We start from the raw sequence: 17,792 nt of genomic DNA, 5'->3' as shown, positions 1-17,792 counted from the left end.
AGGAATACCAAAGGCCATTATATATTATGAGACCAAACAGGTGAGAAAGCAGAGAAGTGGGGCATGAATAAATACCCAGATAGGTAGTGGATAGAGAACCAAGTGTGGACTTTCTGCTAGAAGCCTGCATTACTCTGTATCTCCTGAGTCCTGTTTGCATATTTTATCCTCTGTGAATAGAGGCCAGGATCACTCTGCCCCAGACTGTCGGTGCCTGTCCTTTGAAAGACATGTGGCTCTACCTGGTGACCCCTGTGGGCCTTTATTACCTTCTCCGATGGTACCGTGAGAGGCAGGTGGTGAGCAATCTCCAAGACAAGCATGTCTTCATCACGGGCTGTGACTCGGGCTTTGGGAACCTGTTGGCCAGACAGCTGGACAGGAGAGGCATGAAGGTGCTGGCTGCATGTCTGACGGAGAAGGGAGCCGAGGAGTTGAGAAAGAAGACATCAGACAGGCTGGAGGCAGTGATCCTTGATGTCACCAAGAGTATTGTGGCAGCCACTCAATGGGTGAAGGAGCGTGTTGGGAACAGAGGTACCATTGAGATCCCTGTCTGTGTCTGCTGGTTTGACTCATGTGTGAAGGGGCCTCCCGGTTACACTCCTTGGAAGAAGCTTTATGTGGGTTGGGGCACTTGAAGTACCAGAGCCTCCTCCTCTCCCCTGAACACCACCTGAGCACTTTCTCTTTCTCTCCAGCCCCTACCTGCTATTTCTCAGTCTCTCTGGTCTTGGTAAGAAGGTGCCCTTTGGAGGATTCGCCTTCTCACCTTCCTGTCTGTGTTCTGTCCCCTTCTCTATGTAGACAATCTAGACTGCTGGATGCTTAGAGCAGGGTCCCTTTCTGGAGCAGAGGATGGGACTTGTCCCTGGGCTATGTGTGCAGGGTATCTGTGGCCACACTTGGGAAGATGTTCTGGCTCAGCACTGTACTTGCTCTTACGTGTCACCTGCCATCCTCTGTGGAGGGAGACAAGACTGCTCCTGTGTAGAGTAGCCATGACAAGATAAAGGACTGACATGGATAAGTAAGATAGAAGCTATTCTTCTTTCTTCCAGGTGACGGTGTTAATTGTGATGGCCCCCAAAGACCCTTGGTTAAAAGAAGTTTAAGAATAAGTGGAAAACATGGTGATTTATCAAATTACTAGAACATGCTAAACAACAAAATTTAACCTATAATTTAGCACCCAGTGCATAAAAACTAGTAATGTTTTCACCTGTGTGCATTAAAGTAAATGCATTATTTTCATTTAAGAAAGGTGAGCAATTTTTAACTCGACATTTCTTTGATGATTTTACTTTTGAAACATCGTTTCTCTGTTTCTTGATTGTTCTAGAACTCTGTAGACCAAGCTGGCCTCCAAATCAGAGACCAGTCCTCTTGTGTCTCCAAATTGCTGGGATTAAAGGCGTGTGCACCCATAGCCTGACTTGCATGGTAATACTTAATGAATTGAAAAAAATCCCCCATCAATAAACCCAACTAATGTAACCATATCTTGGGGTTAGATGCTGGGATTGTTTGTACATTTGTGTTTGTTTTACCTTGAGTTTTTAGGATAGGAAATGGATACTGATTGGCCTTGAACTCACAACATTTCTGCTTCAGACCCTCCTGTACCAGGATTGCAGGTCTGTGCCACCACCCACATCTTGTTCCCTACAGTTATGATAATGAGCACTGGCCTGGTAGTCATTTTTCTGAGCTTGTAGTGGGATCCTAGCAATAAAATATCTCAGTTAAACAGTTTGCGTTTCCAGGAGGATAAGATATGGGATAGGAGTGAGGTGGCACGTGACTTTTGGGAACAATTCTCAAAACCAATAAGCACCACATTAGCCTTAAAACAAGTAGTCTGCAGGTTGAGAAAGCTAGTCTCAAAAAGCCAAAAAGTTAAAGCAAAAATAAAATGAACAGAATTGAATATAAAGCCACGAGAAGAAGGAAAACACACAGAGAATCTGGATACTGTGTTATTATACTCTCTTTGAATTGTTTGAATGCTGAGGAAGGGGCAACAGCTGCTAAAAGACATTTGATATTAAATGTTGCTGGATTAATCCAACATACATATTTTGAAAATATGACTTTACAATTTAATTCAAAGGATAGGTTACTTTGGAGCAGAGATTTATTTTTTGTTTCCACAGGAAAAGGGAAGCTGTGGATTTATTCTTGATTAAGAAAAATGAGGTTTGATCAAGGAAGACCCCCTGAGTAAGCTCTGATAGGAGCAGATGGCCCAGATGTCTGAATTCTACATCCAGAACAGCCTCAAGACTGCTCGCTGAGATGATCAAGCCCCACAGAATATTCCAGCCAGGACTTAATTATAATTCTAAGTTTTCTTTAGGACCCCCTAAGTTTATCAGCGCTCCCATCAACAGGAAGTAGCTTGAAAAACTATGCACACATTCCCCAAAAAATGGATTATGAATTTTATCTTGTTTATAGAGTGTTGGTTACAAGATGTTATGGATAATGGTCTGGACAAAAAGCTAAACAAACGATATTAGATTCAGAGGTCTTGTTTAATATAAGGGGGAGGAAGTGCTGTGGGACAATGTTCTTGTATCCTGTCACGTATCTTATTTTAATAAAATGCTGACTGGCCAGTGTAGTCAGGCAGGAAGTATAGGCGGGGTGACCAGGCAGGATGTGGAGGTGGCGAGATGAGAAGAGGAGAATTATGGGAAGAGGAAAGGTCACACTGAAGCCATCACCCAGATGTAGAGGAAGCAAGATGAGAATATCTCGCTGATAAAAGGTGCTAAGCTGTGTGGCTAACACATACAAGAATTATGGGCTAATGTAAGTTATATGAGTTAATAAGAAGCCTGCATTAATAGGCTAACCGAATTATAATTAATGTGGGCCTTTGTGTGTTTTCTTTGTGACTAAATGTCTGTGGGGCCTGGTGGGACAGAAACCTCTGTCAACTCCATGCTGCTCTTCACTGTGTCCTAGTCTCCAGTGCACACATGTCTAAGCTGTCTTATCTTGTGGAGTGTGCATTTCATCCATAACTACACCTGACTGTATGACTCTCTCTCTTCCCAATGTCCCCAGGACTCTGGGGCCTGGTCAACAATGCTGGCATCTCCCTCCCCTCGGGTCTCAATGAGTTCCTGAAGAAAGAGCATTTTGCAAAGATACTGGATGTGAACCTATTGGGCATGATCGACGTGACTCTGAGCATGCTGCCCTTAGTGAGGAAGGCAAAGGGCCAAGTGGTCAACGTTTCCAGCATCTTGGGTCGTTTGTGTTTGTTTGGTGGTGGTTACTGCATCTCCAAGTATGGTGTAGAAGCCTTCTCGGATTCCCTCAGGTAATGACAGGGATGTGGGTATCTGAGAGAATCATTGGAATAAGGTTTTATTTAATCAAGACTATTAGGAGGCCATCACGAAGAAGAAATGCTCTGGTTTTGGCGTTGATAACAGTCTCCTTGTTGGAAGTATGTGATCCTTCTCCACGAATACATTTCCATGTCTCCAGTAAAGGCAGGGCTGAGACAGGAGTTATTTATTTATTTATTTATATTTAATCTATTTTTGACATGATCTATGTAAACTTGACTGGCCTGAAATTCACTAGGTAGATCAGGCTGGCCTCAAACCTATACAGATCTATCTCCTGAGGACTGGAATTAAAGGAATCTGTCAAGATGAAAATTTTATACCAGCGTTCTGCCAAGTTCAGTTAATTGTATCCTGCTTGGAGCTGGAGACATGGCTCAGCAAAATGAGCACTGGCTGCTCTTCTAGAGGATACAGGTTCAATTCCCAGGACCCACATGACAACTCACAACTGACTCCAAGATCTGACCCCCTCACAAAGACACACATTCAGGAAAACCCCAATGCATATAAATATGTATAATCCTGCTGTAGCAGAAGGCGCACAAAGGGAATATTTTTTGAGGCATAGTCAGACATATGATATTTGGGGAAGAGTCCAGACTCTTGACCATTAATGATGTTCAACTTGAGGATGTCCTTGAGGTGGGCTGAGCATCTCATTCAGCTCATATCGTAGTTTCTACACTCTTGTTATAGTCTGTGGTCAACTCATTAAGGAATCACAAGAAGTCTTTCCCCTAGACCTTAAAAACTCTGACAACTGAGAAATTGAAAGAGGAGAGAGAGACTGTGGCCATCCTTGCAGTGAGCAGAGCAGTTATCAGACTTAGGGTCCTAGAGCAAAGAGCCAAGAGGGAACCTAGCAGCCTGGTGAGGAGGCCTTTGTGGCAAATGCTCAGTCTTAGGCTCTGTGTGGCCATTGAATGTGCTGCTGGCTGCTACTCAACCAAAGGATACGTCATATGATACAGGCAGGAGGCTGAGTCGGTGAGCACATGCAGGCATGTAGGGAGCATGAGAACCACAGACAAGGATATACTTCATGATCTTCATGAGGCAAATGGGAAGAGAGTGAATCAGAGGAGCCCTGTGTGCCATGCAGCCTGTCATTGTAGAGAATTGGGGGGGGGGGATAGTAAATGTGAGAGTAACTAAGAAAGCAGCCAGAGAGTGTTTCCAGGAAGATGCCTGCAGGAGCCATGGGCCAGCTGGACTGAGATGGATTTAGGGAAGGTTCAAACCTAAGAGTGAGGAGGAAGTGACTTGCGCAAGGGTAACCCTTTGCACCTGAATTGTATAGACAGGTCTTACCTGGAGTCTAGTTCTAGTCCAGAGAACTACATGCACCAAATACTTAAGGTGATATTTAAAGTGCAGAGGCATTGCCTTCACCATGAATTTCATCCCCATTTGCTGCACAACACCTATCTGAAGCTTGTGGCTTCTCCTCAACACAGACTCACGTTGTCATGTGACTGTACTCTGATTCTGAGTGACCTCACGGAAACTCCTCTGAAGTCCTTGATGTCTCTCTATCTTGCAGGAGGGAACTCTCCTATTTTGGAGTGAAGGTGGCTATCATAGAACCTGGTTTCTTCCAGACTGCTATTTCCAGTAGTGACAGGCATTTCTCATATAACAAGATGCTGTGGGACCAGGCCAGCTCAGAAGTCAAAGAGATCTATGACGAGAAGTTTTTGTTATCCTGTGAGTAGGTTTTGGGGTCCAAATAAAACAAGTCTAGAATTCTGAGTCTCCTGGTGGTGTTGACAGCGCTCACCCTAAGGTGTTTCTTCTTAAAATGAGCATGATTAGCCTCTGTTTCCTTGGTACAGGGTGGGCTTCTCTTCACATAAAGAGATCATGGCTTCTAGAACGTAAGGTGTTGTTTCATTTAAATCCCTTATTATTATGATATGAATGTGAAGTCGGAGTCACGAAACAGTGACTTTCGATGAGCTTGGACTTGTTTCCACTCTTGCAGAGACAAGAGAGTTCTCTGAACAGAGACCCAGGTGGAGCATGTGTGCGGTTCCTCCTTGAAGCTGGGCTGTGCCCTCCTGATGACCTCAGACTGGCTGGGCTTGGGCAGGATTCAGACATGGGCGGCTTGGGTTTTTGTGAGGCTTTCCTTAATATTGATCTAGAGCAGGAGTGTCAGAGGTAATCATCCCCCTAATCCTTTCTCCTTTTGCATAGATGAAACAACGATAAAGTTATTGGACACACTGTGCAACACGGACCTCTCCGTGGTGACGGACTGCATGGAGCATGTGCTGACTTCCCGTCATCCCCGGACTCGATACTCAGCTGGTTGGGATGCCAAGCTCTTCTACATCCCTGTGAGCTACCTGCCCACCTTTCTTGCAGATCGCATCTTATTCTGGACCTCCACGAAGCCTGAAAAAGCTCTATGAAGCCTGCATCTGTTTCTGTTGTTAGTGGTATAAGAGTGCAGTGTGAGGGAGAGAATCCTCAGGAGAAGGCAGATGCTGGGCTCGGGACAAAATTGTCATTGGAAGGGAGATCCATAGGTGCCTGACTTTATTCCTTTGGTATGACTATGGAGAACATAGAGCCACAGGAAAAGCTTCTGTGTTTAAACAATGATTTTAATCTTGATAAAAATAAAAAAGTGATCTTCTGTGTATCACGGTTATCCATTTAACTAATTTTAATTTAAAAAATTATTATTTGTTTGTCTGCTTGTGTGTCTATATTGCATGTGTTTGGAAATACTCATAGAGGCCAGATTATTAATTTTCCTGAACATATGCAGTCTTCCATGAGAAGAACCATATGTAAAACTTGACACAGCATCCTTTAAGGGATCTTTTCCTGTAAGTTTTGGGAAAATAACATAATGTAGTTGTGCAAATTGTAGCAACCAATTAGCTGGAAAAAGATTGTTAATCTGGCCTTTAAATTGAGCAAACGCAATTGCCCATGAATCACTCTATTTGGAAATAATCAATCTGATGCTTAGTATAAGGAATGTTGATCACAGCAGGTTCTCTGCCAAAACATCTCTTACATTCCATCCAGGTTTTCTGTGCTAAGCATGCTACTGTTTATACATAAGGGTTAAATCCCTTAACTGGTGAAACAGGAAGGTGTAGCCATAAAAGTGGACCTTTTTTGCCATAATACTGCTATAGGAGTTTTATTATTTTTTTTAATTTTTTTATTAAATATTTCCACCTCCTCCCCTCCTCCCATTTCCCTTTGTCTCCCCCAACTTCCCCTCCCTCTCCCTCTCCAGTCCAAAGAGTAGTCAGGGTTCCCTGCCCAGTGGGAAGTCGAAGGTCCTTCCTGCTACATCCAGGTCTAGGAAGGTGAGCATCCAAACAGACTAGGCTCCCATAAAGCCAGTACATGCAGTAAAATCAAAACCCAGTGCCATTGTCCTTGGCTTCTCAGTCAGCCCTCCTTGTCAGCCATGTTCAGAGAGTCTAGTTTGATCACATGTTCCATCAGTCTCAGTCTAGCTGGCCTTGGTGAGCTCCCATTAGATCAGCCCCACCATCTCAGTGGGTTGGCACACCCCTCACGGTCCTGACTTCCTTGCTCATGTTCTCCCTCCCTCTGCTCCTCATTTGGATCTTGGGAGCTCAATCCAGTGCTCCAACGTGGGTCTCTGTCTCTATTTCCATCCATCATCAGATGAAGATTCTATGGTGATATGCAAGAAATTCATCAGTGTGGCTATAGGATAGGGCCAGTTCAGGTGTCCTCTCCTCCGCTGTCCAAGGAACAAGCTGGGGACATCTCCTTGGATACCTGGGAACCCCTCTAGAGTCAAGTCTGCCCTGAAAGGGAGATGAATGGGTTTTTTTGTGGGAGAACAGGTAGCTGGGTTACGCCAAAATTTGTCTAGGGACCTGAGGCTTGCCCTTGTGTCCATTTCCTAAAAGGGGGTCCCCTTGGTCATTTCTCTTTGGCCTGCGCTTGCTAGTCCAATGTTTCTCTCTCCTGCATCTCCTGCACAGGCCTGGTTCCTTCCCTGCCCTCAGGCTTACTCTCCTATCAGGACATTGCCTGACGTGATGCCCCATAAGACCACACCCAAAGCAGTTCCAGGAGACCCAGTAGATCTCGCTGTTCCTGGGCCTTGATGTCTTTGTTGGAAGGGAACGCCATTAACTGTCTTTCCCTGTAAAGCAGCAGCTATGGTCAGTCCCTGAGTATACAAGTGGTCAATATCTGAAAAATCCAAATATTATCAGTCATGTTACTTTTCTTTCTTAAAGGCCTTAAAGCAGTTTTACGTATATATAGCATTAGCATTCTCAAAGGATAGCTCTTTAACTATCAAAAGTCCTGCTTCTGTGTCTCCAGTCAACCTGTTTGATGTCTGCATCAGTCTGGAGACAAAGTCTTGAAACAGTTCATCTGGTCCCTGCCTTATACTGGACAGTTCTGCAGTCTGCTCTTTAGAGACAGAAGTCTAGTCCAGGCCTTTTGGTAGCTGCATTAATTTGGGCATGTGCTGCCATATCAACGTTAAGCTGCTGCTCTGTTCCTGTATAAGATCCCTCAGCAACAAGCATCCCATAAGAACTAGGAACTCGTTGGGCCCTGTTCTCTCAGCTGTGGCCTGACATGGTTGTGCAAACTCAGTTTTCTACAACAGGTAGTCCCCTCCTGACAGGCAAGCTTTGGCTTCTAGTCTCCTGGGGGCAGAGCTTGAGTTATGTCACTTTCTGTGAGGTCACACAGAATCAGAGTACAGTCACATGACAACGTGAGGCTGCGGTGAGGAGAGGCCACAGCTCAGACAGGTGTTGTGCAGTAGATGGGTGTAGTGATGAGGTGAACAGGCCTGCTTTTAGCGTGTTCCCGCCCGGCTCCCACATTCCTAGCTTTATACCCAAAATAACAACACACAAATTGTATTCATTTAAACACTGCTTAACACATTACCTCTAGCCTCTTACTGGCTAACTCTCACATCTTGATTAACCCATTTCTGTTAATTGTGTAGCACCATGAGGTGGTGGCTTAGCAGGAAGATTTTAACCTGCATCCATCTTGGAGAGGAGAGCTATAGCGTCTGCCTCACTTCCCTTCTTTCCAGCATTCTGTTTGGTCTACTCCACCTATCTAAATTCTGCCCTATCAGGCCAAGCAGTTTTCTTTATTAATTAACCAATCAAACAACAGATAGAGATGGGGATGAAACTCAATGTCAGATTAGGAAACAGGTGAAAGAGCAGAGAAGTGAGGCAAGAATAAATATTGAAGACAGACAGTGGACAGAGGACAAAGTCTGTACTCCTTGTTAAAGCCTGCGTTTCTCTGTGTCTCTGAGTTCTCTGTGCCTACTTCATCTTTTGGGAATAGAGACCAGGTGCACTCTGTCCCAGACTGTCTGTCCCTGTCCATAGAAAGCCATGTGGCTCTACCTGGCGGCTCTAGTGGGCCTGTGGACCCTCCTGCGCTTCATCAGGGAGAGGCAGGTGGTGAGCAATCTCCAAGACAAGCACGTCTTCATCACGGGCTGTGACTCGGGCTTTGGGAACCTGCTGGCCAGACAGCTGGACAGGAGAGGCATGAGGGTGCTGGCTGCATGTCTGACGGAGAAGGGAGCCGAGGAGCTGAGGAACAAGACATCAGACAGGCTGAAGACAGTGATCCTTGATGTCACCAAGACAGAGAGTATTGTGGCAGCCACTCAGTGGGTGAAAGAGCGTGTTGGGAACAGAGGTACCATTGAGATCTCTGTCTGTGTCTGCTGGTTTGTTGGCTGCGTGAAGGGAATGTCTGCTTTGCCTGCAATGATTCCCAATGTGTGTGGGGGTGGAATTGAGGTGGCTGCAGACTCCGGCCCTCCCCAGCATGTCAGCCCTTCCTCTTACTCCTACACCAAGTCCTTCAAGCTCTCTACTCTTGGTCAGCTGGTGCCCTGTGTGATCTCACATCCTCACTCCCATCTGTCCTCTTCTGCCACTGTATGGAGGAAGACTGGACTCTTGGCTGCTGGGTGCCACATTAGAGAGAGTGAGAGAGAGGAGGGCTGGTCCCTGGCTCTGTGTGAAGCTTGCTGGTCCTGTGACAGTTGCATCTCCTCTCTCAGTACGAGAACCTGGTCTCCCCTTCCACCTGGGATTCCTTATGGGAAGCCAAAGTCAGTCATTGCCATGATTAAGTGCACACTCACACTGGAGGATTCCTTAGGAAAGAAAACCTAGGAAGGGCTCTCTTTCTCTCTCTCTCTCTCTCTCTCTCTCTCTCTCTCTCTCTCTCTCTCTCTCACACACACACACACACACACACACACACACAGCCTGTGATGGGGGTCAGGAGTTGGTCTTCCTGGAGACCTTTTGACCAATGACTCAACCGGATGTAACCCGTTCCTGGCACTGGAGGTTTTATTTAGTGGCATAAGATGTCTAGGTCAGGTATCATCCCCCCATCCTATGGTGCACCCACTTAAATTCATAGCCTATATTCATGTATTTTAGGAAGCTTCTACAGGAGTAGATTTCCATATGGCTCCTCAAAACAAAAGAAGATAAAATCTTGATGCCAAAGTGGGATATGACATATTGAGCAATTTTTTTTTAATCAGCAAATGCCGTGCTTATTCTCAGTCAAGCAGTCTCCAATGCACCCTGAACAGATAGTGATAGATTAGATGTGGTATTAGTTGTAAGCCTTACTGATTGATTACTTGAGCATCCAGGATCTAAAGACCAGAGGGGATGAGGAAGGGCAGCCTCTGGCTGAGGTACAAGGAAGGGTGCCATTTTCTGTGGTTGAGAGGGGAGGCTCAATGAGGTTGGTGATCAGCAAGCTTTGTCACTTCCCTTATCCTGTCCTTGGGTTTTGCAAGCATCTGAGGAGAGCTGCCCAATATTGATGCTGGATCCTGCAAGGCCCAGCTTCATCAGAGCCTTGAACACAGCACTGTTTTCCAAAACATTCTCCAATCAGGTCTTTAGGGTTTTGTTCTGATTTCATCCAGGCATTAATTTTGTCCTCCTTCTTTTCTCCTGGTATTCTCCGCGGGTTCCACTCTCCCCAATACTTCCTCATTACTGCTTCTACTTGCCATTTGAAGGATAAGGCCGCAGTGCGCATTAGTTAGTTTCTATATATATGTCAGCCCTTCCTCTTACTCCTACATTAGTTTTCTTTGTCTGTGGAGGAAGCCCATGATCATGGAAATCCTTATAAAGGAAGACATTTAATTGGGGCTGGCTTACAGTTTCAGAGGCTTAGTTAATCATCAAAATGCTGGGAAGCCTGGTGTCACACAGGCAGGCACGGTGCAGGAGAATGAGCTGAGGGTTCTACATCCAGATCAGTTCTACATGCATCCATCCAGGCAGCAGGAAGATTGAGACCCTGGGCCTGGCTTGTTCTTTTCAAACCACTTATCCCAACCCCAGTGACACACTTCCTCCAGCAAGGTCACATTTCCTAATCCCTCTCAAAATTGCTTTCCCCAATGACCAAGCTACCAAATCTATAAGAAGGGACAATTCCAATTCCATCCATTACCACAAATGAAAGAATGAAGTATCTACAAGGATGGGGATAATCTGGAAAACATAATCACAATTGCCTGTTCTCTAGATCAGCGGGCACATCCCATCCTCAACACCCATTCTTAAAATCAGCAAGTGAGAAATGACTGCTTCTTGCTTCCCAGGCAGAGACCTGGGTCATGGAGACTTAGAGGATGGTATCCATGCTGTGAGCCTACAGCCTCAGGGACGGTTCCCCAGCCCTGATGACTCCATGCTGCTCTTCACTGTGTCCTAGTCTCCAGTGCACACACGTCTAAGCTGTCTTATCTTGTGGAGTGTGCATTTCATCCATAACTACACCTGACTGTGTGACTCTCTCTCCTTCCCATTGTCTCCAGGACTCTGGGGCCTGGTCAACAATGCTGGCATCTCCGTCCCCTCGGGTCTCAATGAGTGGATGAACAAAGAGGATTTTGCAAAGATACTGGATGTGAACCTGTTGGGCATGATCGACGTGACTCTGAACATGATGCCCTTAGTGAGGAAGGCCAGGGGCCGAGTGGTCAACGTCTCCAGCATCATGGGTCGAGTGTCAATGTTTGGTGGTGGTTACTGCATCTCCAAGTATGGTGTGGAGGCCTTCTCGGACTCCCTCAGGTATTTGCCAGGTTTGATGGTCCCTGAGGGAAGCTTATTGGGGATCTATTTAATCAAGGCCTTTAGTATGCCATCGTGGAGGGGGACACCCTGGAATTTGGGGCCCTTTCACCTCATCCTTGCTGAATCAGACATTGAGAAGCACATTTCCATGTCTCTAGTAGAGGGCAGGACTGAGAGCTGATTCATCTTTTCTGTCATGGAGGAAGTAGGGCACCGGGAGTCATTAGTGACATAGAATTTGACCTGTAAGTGTTTGGGGTCAAAAATAGCAACCTTTGAGCTCTATGATGCAAAACACATATTTGAGTTGGGCCGAACATCTCATTTATATCGATAAACAAGTGTGAGGCCCCTGTGGAGTCCATAATCAAGACAATGCAGCAAGCAGAAATGTTTTGAGCCTGAACTAAAGACTACAGCAACTGAGAGAGGAGACACAAACGATGTGGGTCCTTCCCTAGGATTGGCCGTGGCCCAGTCAGCTGTGTCGGCCATGGTTGTCATCTCTTTGTCAGGGTCCCCTAGCAGGACTGGGCAGCAGCAGAGTGAAGGTTGAACATGGAAACCTGGAACCTGATTGTAGGTGGATTCTCCTTGGGGAAAGGACAGGCAGGATATGGAGGAGGATGGTCACCAGGAGGGCTGAGGTAGACCTGAGGAGAGCCGTAGGGTGCTAGGCAGTTATGTACAGCACATCAAAGTTATTGCAAGAGGGGAGCCATTCAGGGCAGGTACATCCCTGGCTACAGGGAACATGGAGGCTGTGGATGGGAGGAAGTGGCAGGCAGGGGTTTGCTTTCTGAAGACCCCTGCAGGAAGCAAGGGGCAGATGTCCTGGGAGCGTCCTGGAACAGATGAGAGTAGACTGAGACTTAGGGGTGAGATGAAGGTGACCTGGGCAAGGATGGTGATCATTTCGTCAGCCGTACACGGAGAGAGGTGACACAAGTGTCATAGAACAGAGTGCCTGGTTTTAGGCAGGTGAGCATCATACTCCAAATACTTAGGGTGACATTTGACTTAGGGCAGAGGCATTGCCCTCACCAGGAGTTCCATCCCCATCTGTTGCACAACGCTTGTGACCTCTCCTCACCACAGGCTCACGTTGTCTTGTGACTGTACTCTGATTCTGAGTGACCTCACAGAAAGTCCTCTGAAGTCCTTAATGTCTCTCTATCTTGCAGGAGGGAGCTCTCCTATTTTGGAGTGAAGGTGGCTATTGTAGAGCCTGGTTTCTTCCGGACTGGTGTTTCCGATAGTGACATGCATTTATGTAGTGCTAAGATGCTGTGGGACCGGGCCAGCTCAGAAGTCAAAGAGATCTATGGAGAGAAGTTTCTGGTATCCTGTATGTGATTTATGAGGACCTAAGTCAAACTAGTCTGAATCCCTAGGCTCCTATTCATTTTACCAGAAGTAACCACAGGATCTTTGTCTTCAAAAGAAGGGCATTTAGACCCATGGCATGGGTGGGTACATTTTCGGGATGTGAGTCCTTGACCTAGAGCTTGGGACTCTGTTCCATCTGAACCTCTCATCCTCTTCACCTGAGAGTGAAGTCAGCAATGGGAGCAGGGCTGGACAGCACTTTCCATGAACTAAGACCCAGGTGGAGCCTGTGCATGGTTGCTCCTTGAAGCTGGGCTGTGTCCTCCTGACGACCTTGGACAGGCTAGGCTTGGGCATGGCTTCAGATATGGGAGGCTTGGGCTCTAGAGAGGCTTTCCTCCATGTTGTCTAGAGCAGGAGTGGTAGAGGTAATCACCTCCTGAATCCTTTCTCCTTCTGTGTAGATCTGACAATGTTAAAGTCACTGGACCAAAAGTGCAACAAGGACCTCTCCTTGGTGATGGACTGCATGGAGCATGCGCTGACTTCCCGTCACCCCCGGACTCGATACTCAGCTGGTTGGGATGCCAAGCTCTTCTATATCCCTGTGAGCTACCTGCCCACCTGTCTTGCAGATGCCTTCTTCTACAGGGCCTCCACGAAGCCTGACAAAGCTCTGTGAAGCATGCATCTGCTTCCATAGTTGGGGGTATAAGAGTGCAGTGTGAGGGAGAGGATCCTCAGGAGAAGGCCGATGCTGGGCTCGGGACAATCTTGTTGTTGGGAGGGAGATTCACAGGTGCCTGACTTGTCTTCCTTTGGTATGACCATGGAGAACATAGAGCCACAGGAGAAACTGCTATGTTTATACAATGATTCCAATTTTGGTAAAAACACAAAGTGATCTTTCATGTATCATCATCATCCACTTTACTTATTTTAATGAAGAAATTTTTATTTGTCTGTCTGCATGTGTGTCTATATTGCATGTGTGTAGGAATACCCATAGAGCCCAGATGATTGATTTCCCTGGGCCTGTACTTACAGGCTCCTGTGAATTGCCTAACTGTGGAGTTGGGAGCACAGTTTTGGTCCTCTAGTCTACCACCTGTCCCTATGGCTAAACTCCTTATTTACATCTCTAGTTCATTTTCTAGTTTGAGACAGGATCTCACTATGTCACCCAGGTACATCATGACCTTCTCAATCTCTAGCCTTGCTTTAGCACATCTCTTAGGTCTGACACCCACAGGACCTTTGAGGGGCAGTGAGGTTATGAAGAAAGGACAGACACACAGACACATGGACAGAAAAGCTGGCATCACTGTCTCGTGTGTGCTCTGATGGAGCCTCAGCTGCTCACTGTAAGCTGTAGCCTCGGCTTGTTTATTCTAACAGAGAAGGGGAAGAGGCTGTCTAGGCTCTGTAGGAGATCTGAAGGCAGCTGTCTCGGGCTAGAACTTCCAGGGAGCAGCAGGTGCTTGGTTTTGCTTACATTTAACCATTACTGGAGAGTGCATGCCTCATGCATTGATTATATTATATTATATTATATTATATTATATCATATCATATGTATTCAACCAATACATTTAAATACTATTACTCATGATAATAGTCTAGCATGTAATACTTCAAGCAATTCTTCATCAGACTCACAATGAGTGTTGGTTCCAGCATCAGAGCAGTGAAGGAACAGGATGACCAGGATGTGAAGGAGCCTGGAGTCTCCAAATGCTCCTGTGTGGTTCATTCAGACCAACCCAGGTTCTCCTTGTAGGGAGAGGAAGGCCAGGGAATGGTTGGTCACTCCTGCAATGCTAGCATTCTGCAAAGCTGAGCCAGGAGGATCGCTGTGAGTGGAAGGCAAGTGGGACTATGAAGTCTGCTGGATTTACAGCTCCCTCTACATATGTGTGAACATAAAAAATGTGTATACTCACAAGCACCTTCACCCACAAATCACATTTTAGAAAAAAATTATAGCATTTCTCGGCTTTACAGACTATAGATTGCAAGGAAGCTGATCATGGATCTCTTCTAAAATTCCATCCATAGTAGAAAATAAAAGGTTTTTTAAATTTCTGAATAATAATATTATCCACTATCGGCACAGAAGTTTACAAAATGTAAAAAGCAAATTATTCATCTATCTATTATATATATATGTCTTTACACTTTAATATATATTATATATAATATAATATATATTAATATAATATAATATAATATAATATAATATAATATAATATAATATAATATAATATATATATATATATTAAAGTGTAAAGACATCCAATCATTTACTTCAGATAAATCTTTGGGAGATGGTCCTAGATATCCTAGGCTCTCATTTAACCAGGCAGGTATGGATGGCAGGTTTGAAGGGTGATTTTGTAATGTAATGACAGGGTTTGGCCAGCAGGTGCCGCAGGCGTAACGCCAAAGCAGGTCCTGGGCTGCTGTACCTCTGCTCTGGCTTTGGGTTCCGAAGTCGAGCCACTTGTAAATTCTAAACAGGACTGGAGGCAACTACACCGAACAGATTTTGGTTAGAGGGAAAAGAAAAGGAGCAGCCTGCAAGTGCAGCAGGTGCCGAGGGGCCGCCAGTCGGTGGTAGGCAGGCAGAATGTAGCAGCCACTCTGTTCAGAGCTGCGGGGGGGGGGGGGGGGGGGGGGGGGCGGCCATGGGCTGTGAGCACGTGGAATGAAACGCAAAACTACAGTCCAATCTGCCGCAGGCAGCATTCCAAATTAGGAGCTCCAGCTGCTGAAGGGCATTCAGCTGCTTGCAGCTAACTGCTGGCCTTTGTGGGCTCTTGTTGCTTAAATGGAGCAGAGCAGAATGGCTGGAGTCATGCCAGACTCAGGCGTGCTTGGCTGAGGAGCGGCTGTCCATACTGGCCAGGAGTGCCAAGAGCCAGGGAATGGCCAAGATGGGAGCAGGAACTAAGCAGCTCATGGGTGCCTACAGGCTAAGGCTCTGGGTCCCCCTCACAGGCAGCGGAACATAGGAGGGGGCAGCTGAATTTCAAGGGGATCCTGCCTCTCAGGATTCTAGCAGGTATCGGCAAGGTGTGGGAAGGGATGCCATGCAGGTTAGCAGCAGGCCATGGGGTTCAGTTGGGCACTAAATGTAGGACAATCCACAAGTGTTGACTGAGGTTTCTTTCCTGCCCGGTCCCTGCAGCCATTAAGTCCCAAACAAATCACACAAAGTTCTACATTAGTTATAAACTGATTGGCCCATTAGCTCAGGCTTCTTATTAACTCTTATAACTTATATTAGTCCACTATTCTTATCTGTGTTAGCCACATGGCTCAGTACCTTTTTCAGCGAGGCAGTCACATCTTGCTTCCTCTGTGTCTGGGCCAGGACTGTGGAGGAGTGGGCTTTTCTCTTCCCAGCATTCTCCTGTTCTCATTGGGCCACCTCTACTTCCTGTCTGTTTGTTCCGCCTATACTTCCTGCTTAGCTACTGGCCAATTAGTGTTTATTTAAAACATAATTGACAGAATGCAGAGCATTGTCCCACACCACACAAGAGCCCCTTTAAAGGGATATCAAGGATTTATTAGAATACACTCACAGATACACAATTAGGTAAATAGCTGCCGTGGTCTTTCATTACGCCTGGGAATGAATGGAACCAGCAGTCTGACCTCTGGCCACCACTGAGGGAGGGAGAGAGGGAGAAAGGGAGCAGGAAAAAAAGAGTACAGCCACCCCCCTCTTTCCTTTGAAGAGGTCACTTTTGCAGAAAAGATTCACCACCTCTAACCTCTATCGGGTCAGGTCACAGACAGAGTAACACCCACTAGAGTACCCTGGTGTGGAACAGTCATTTTGTATGCTGTGAATGTGTATTACTATCAATGGCTAATGAAGAGCTGCCTGGCATAGTCACAGTGGGCTGGCCCATCTCATGCATTTCAAGGCAAGAAAAAGACCCACAGACAAGCTCACAGGCAATCTGAGGGAGGCGAGCCCTCAAGTGAGATTCCCTGTCTCCAGGTGACTCTTCACTGTGTCACATGGACAAAACAAACCAGCACACAGGGGCAGGACAGAAGTGGGAACAGAGCTAGAATCAAGGCAGTCACCCATGTGAAGGAAGGGTGGCCCAGTCCAGGTCACAATTCACTCTCTGCTGACAACCACGGCTTAGCCTCAGGGTAGAACTGTAATGTACCCACTGTTCTCTTCTTTATCATTGGCTTCTGTCCTTCCTTGAGCTTTGTATAAAGTCTTCCTACTCTTAGGGCATGACTGGTGCTTTAGAGAATGGATAAATGAAAGCCTTTGGAAGCTCTCAGAGCCATGAAACTGGCTTTTCTCCTCATCTCTAGTCCTTCTGCTCTCTGTCCTTATCCAGACCTTGTGTGACATGAGACCCTCTCCTTTCGGTACAGTCCTCCATGCTAAGTCTAACAGATCCTGATTGGAACACCGATGTGGGACTCTTAGGGGAAATTGCTCAGTCAGTCCACATGTGATGCGAGACTCCCCTCTCTATGCTCTTGTAACACGAGGGCCTGCTCATTGGGGTTTCTGTCCTGCCCAGTTCCCACAGCTGGTAAGCCCCAAAGAAATCACACAGAGGTCTATATTAATGATAAACTGATTGGTCCATTAGCTCAGGCTTCTTATTAACTCTTAAAACTTATATTAACCCATTATTCTTATCTATGTTAACTACATGGCTCAGTACCTTTTTCAGCGGGGCAGGTCACATCCTACTTCTTTGGTGTCTGGGCAGGGATGGCAGAAAGAGCTTCCCTCTTCCCAGAATTCTCCTGTTCTCAATTTGTCCCACCTCTATTCCTGTCTGGTTGCCCCCCCTATACTTCCTGCCTGGCTACTGGCCAATCAGAATTTATATAAAACAAAATTAACAGAGTACAGAATTGTCCTGTACCATTTCCCCCTTTTTTTAAAAAAAAAAATTATTTTTTT

The 17,792-nt window shown here is 46.1% G+C and overlaps 2 protein-coding genes across 2 annotated transcripts; both read left to right on the top strand.

Annotated features, from left to right (window-relative positions):
- The first annotated feature begins 230 nt into the window (after positions 1 to 230).
- Positions 231 to 5,785, top strand: LOC130866535 (retinol dehydrogenase 16-like). Its single transcript, XM_057758055.1, has 4 exons — positions 231 to 537; positions 3,076 to 3,334; positions 4,912 to 5,075; positions 5,568 to 5,785. Exons 1-4 carry the CDS (start codon positions 231 to 233, stop codon positions 5,783 to 5,785), a joined length of 948 nt encoding a protein of 315 aa, XP_057614038.1.
- Positions 5,786 to 8,706: 2,921 nt separating this feature from the next.
- LOC130866520 (retinol dehydrogenase 16-like) lies at positions 8,707 to 13,517 on the top strand. The gene is made up of 4 exons (XM_057758031.1): positions 8,707 to 9,074; positions 11,245 to 11,503; positions 12,691 to 12,854; positions 13,300 to 13,517. Exons 1-4 carry the CDS (start codon positions 8,762 to 8,764, stop codon positions 13,515 to 13,517), a joined length of 954 nt encoding a protein of 317 aa, XP_057614014.1. The 5' UTR covers positions 8,707 to 8,761.
- Positions 13,518 to 17,792: the final 4,275 nt, after the last annotated feature.

This window comes from Chionomys nivalis, chromosome 25 (genome assembly GCF_950005125.1).
Source record: "Chionomys nivalis chromosome 25, mChiNiv1.1, whole genome shotgun sequence".
NCBI classification, from domain to species: Eukaryota; Metazoa; Chordata; class Mammalia; order Rodentia; family Cricetidae; genus Chionomys; species Chionomys nivalis.
Note: the sequence above shows the minus strand (reverse complement) of the source record. Positions and strands in the feature narration are given on the sequence as shown.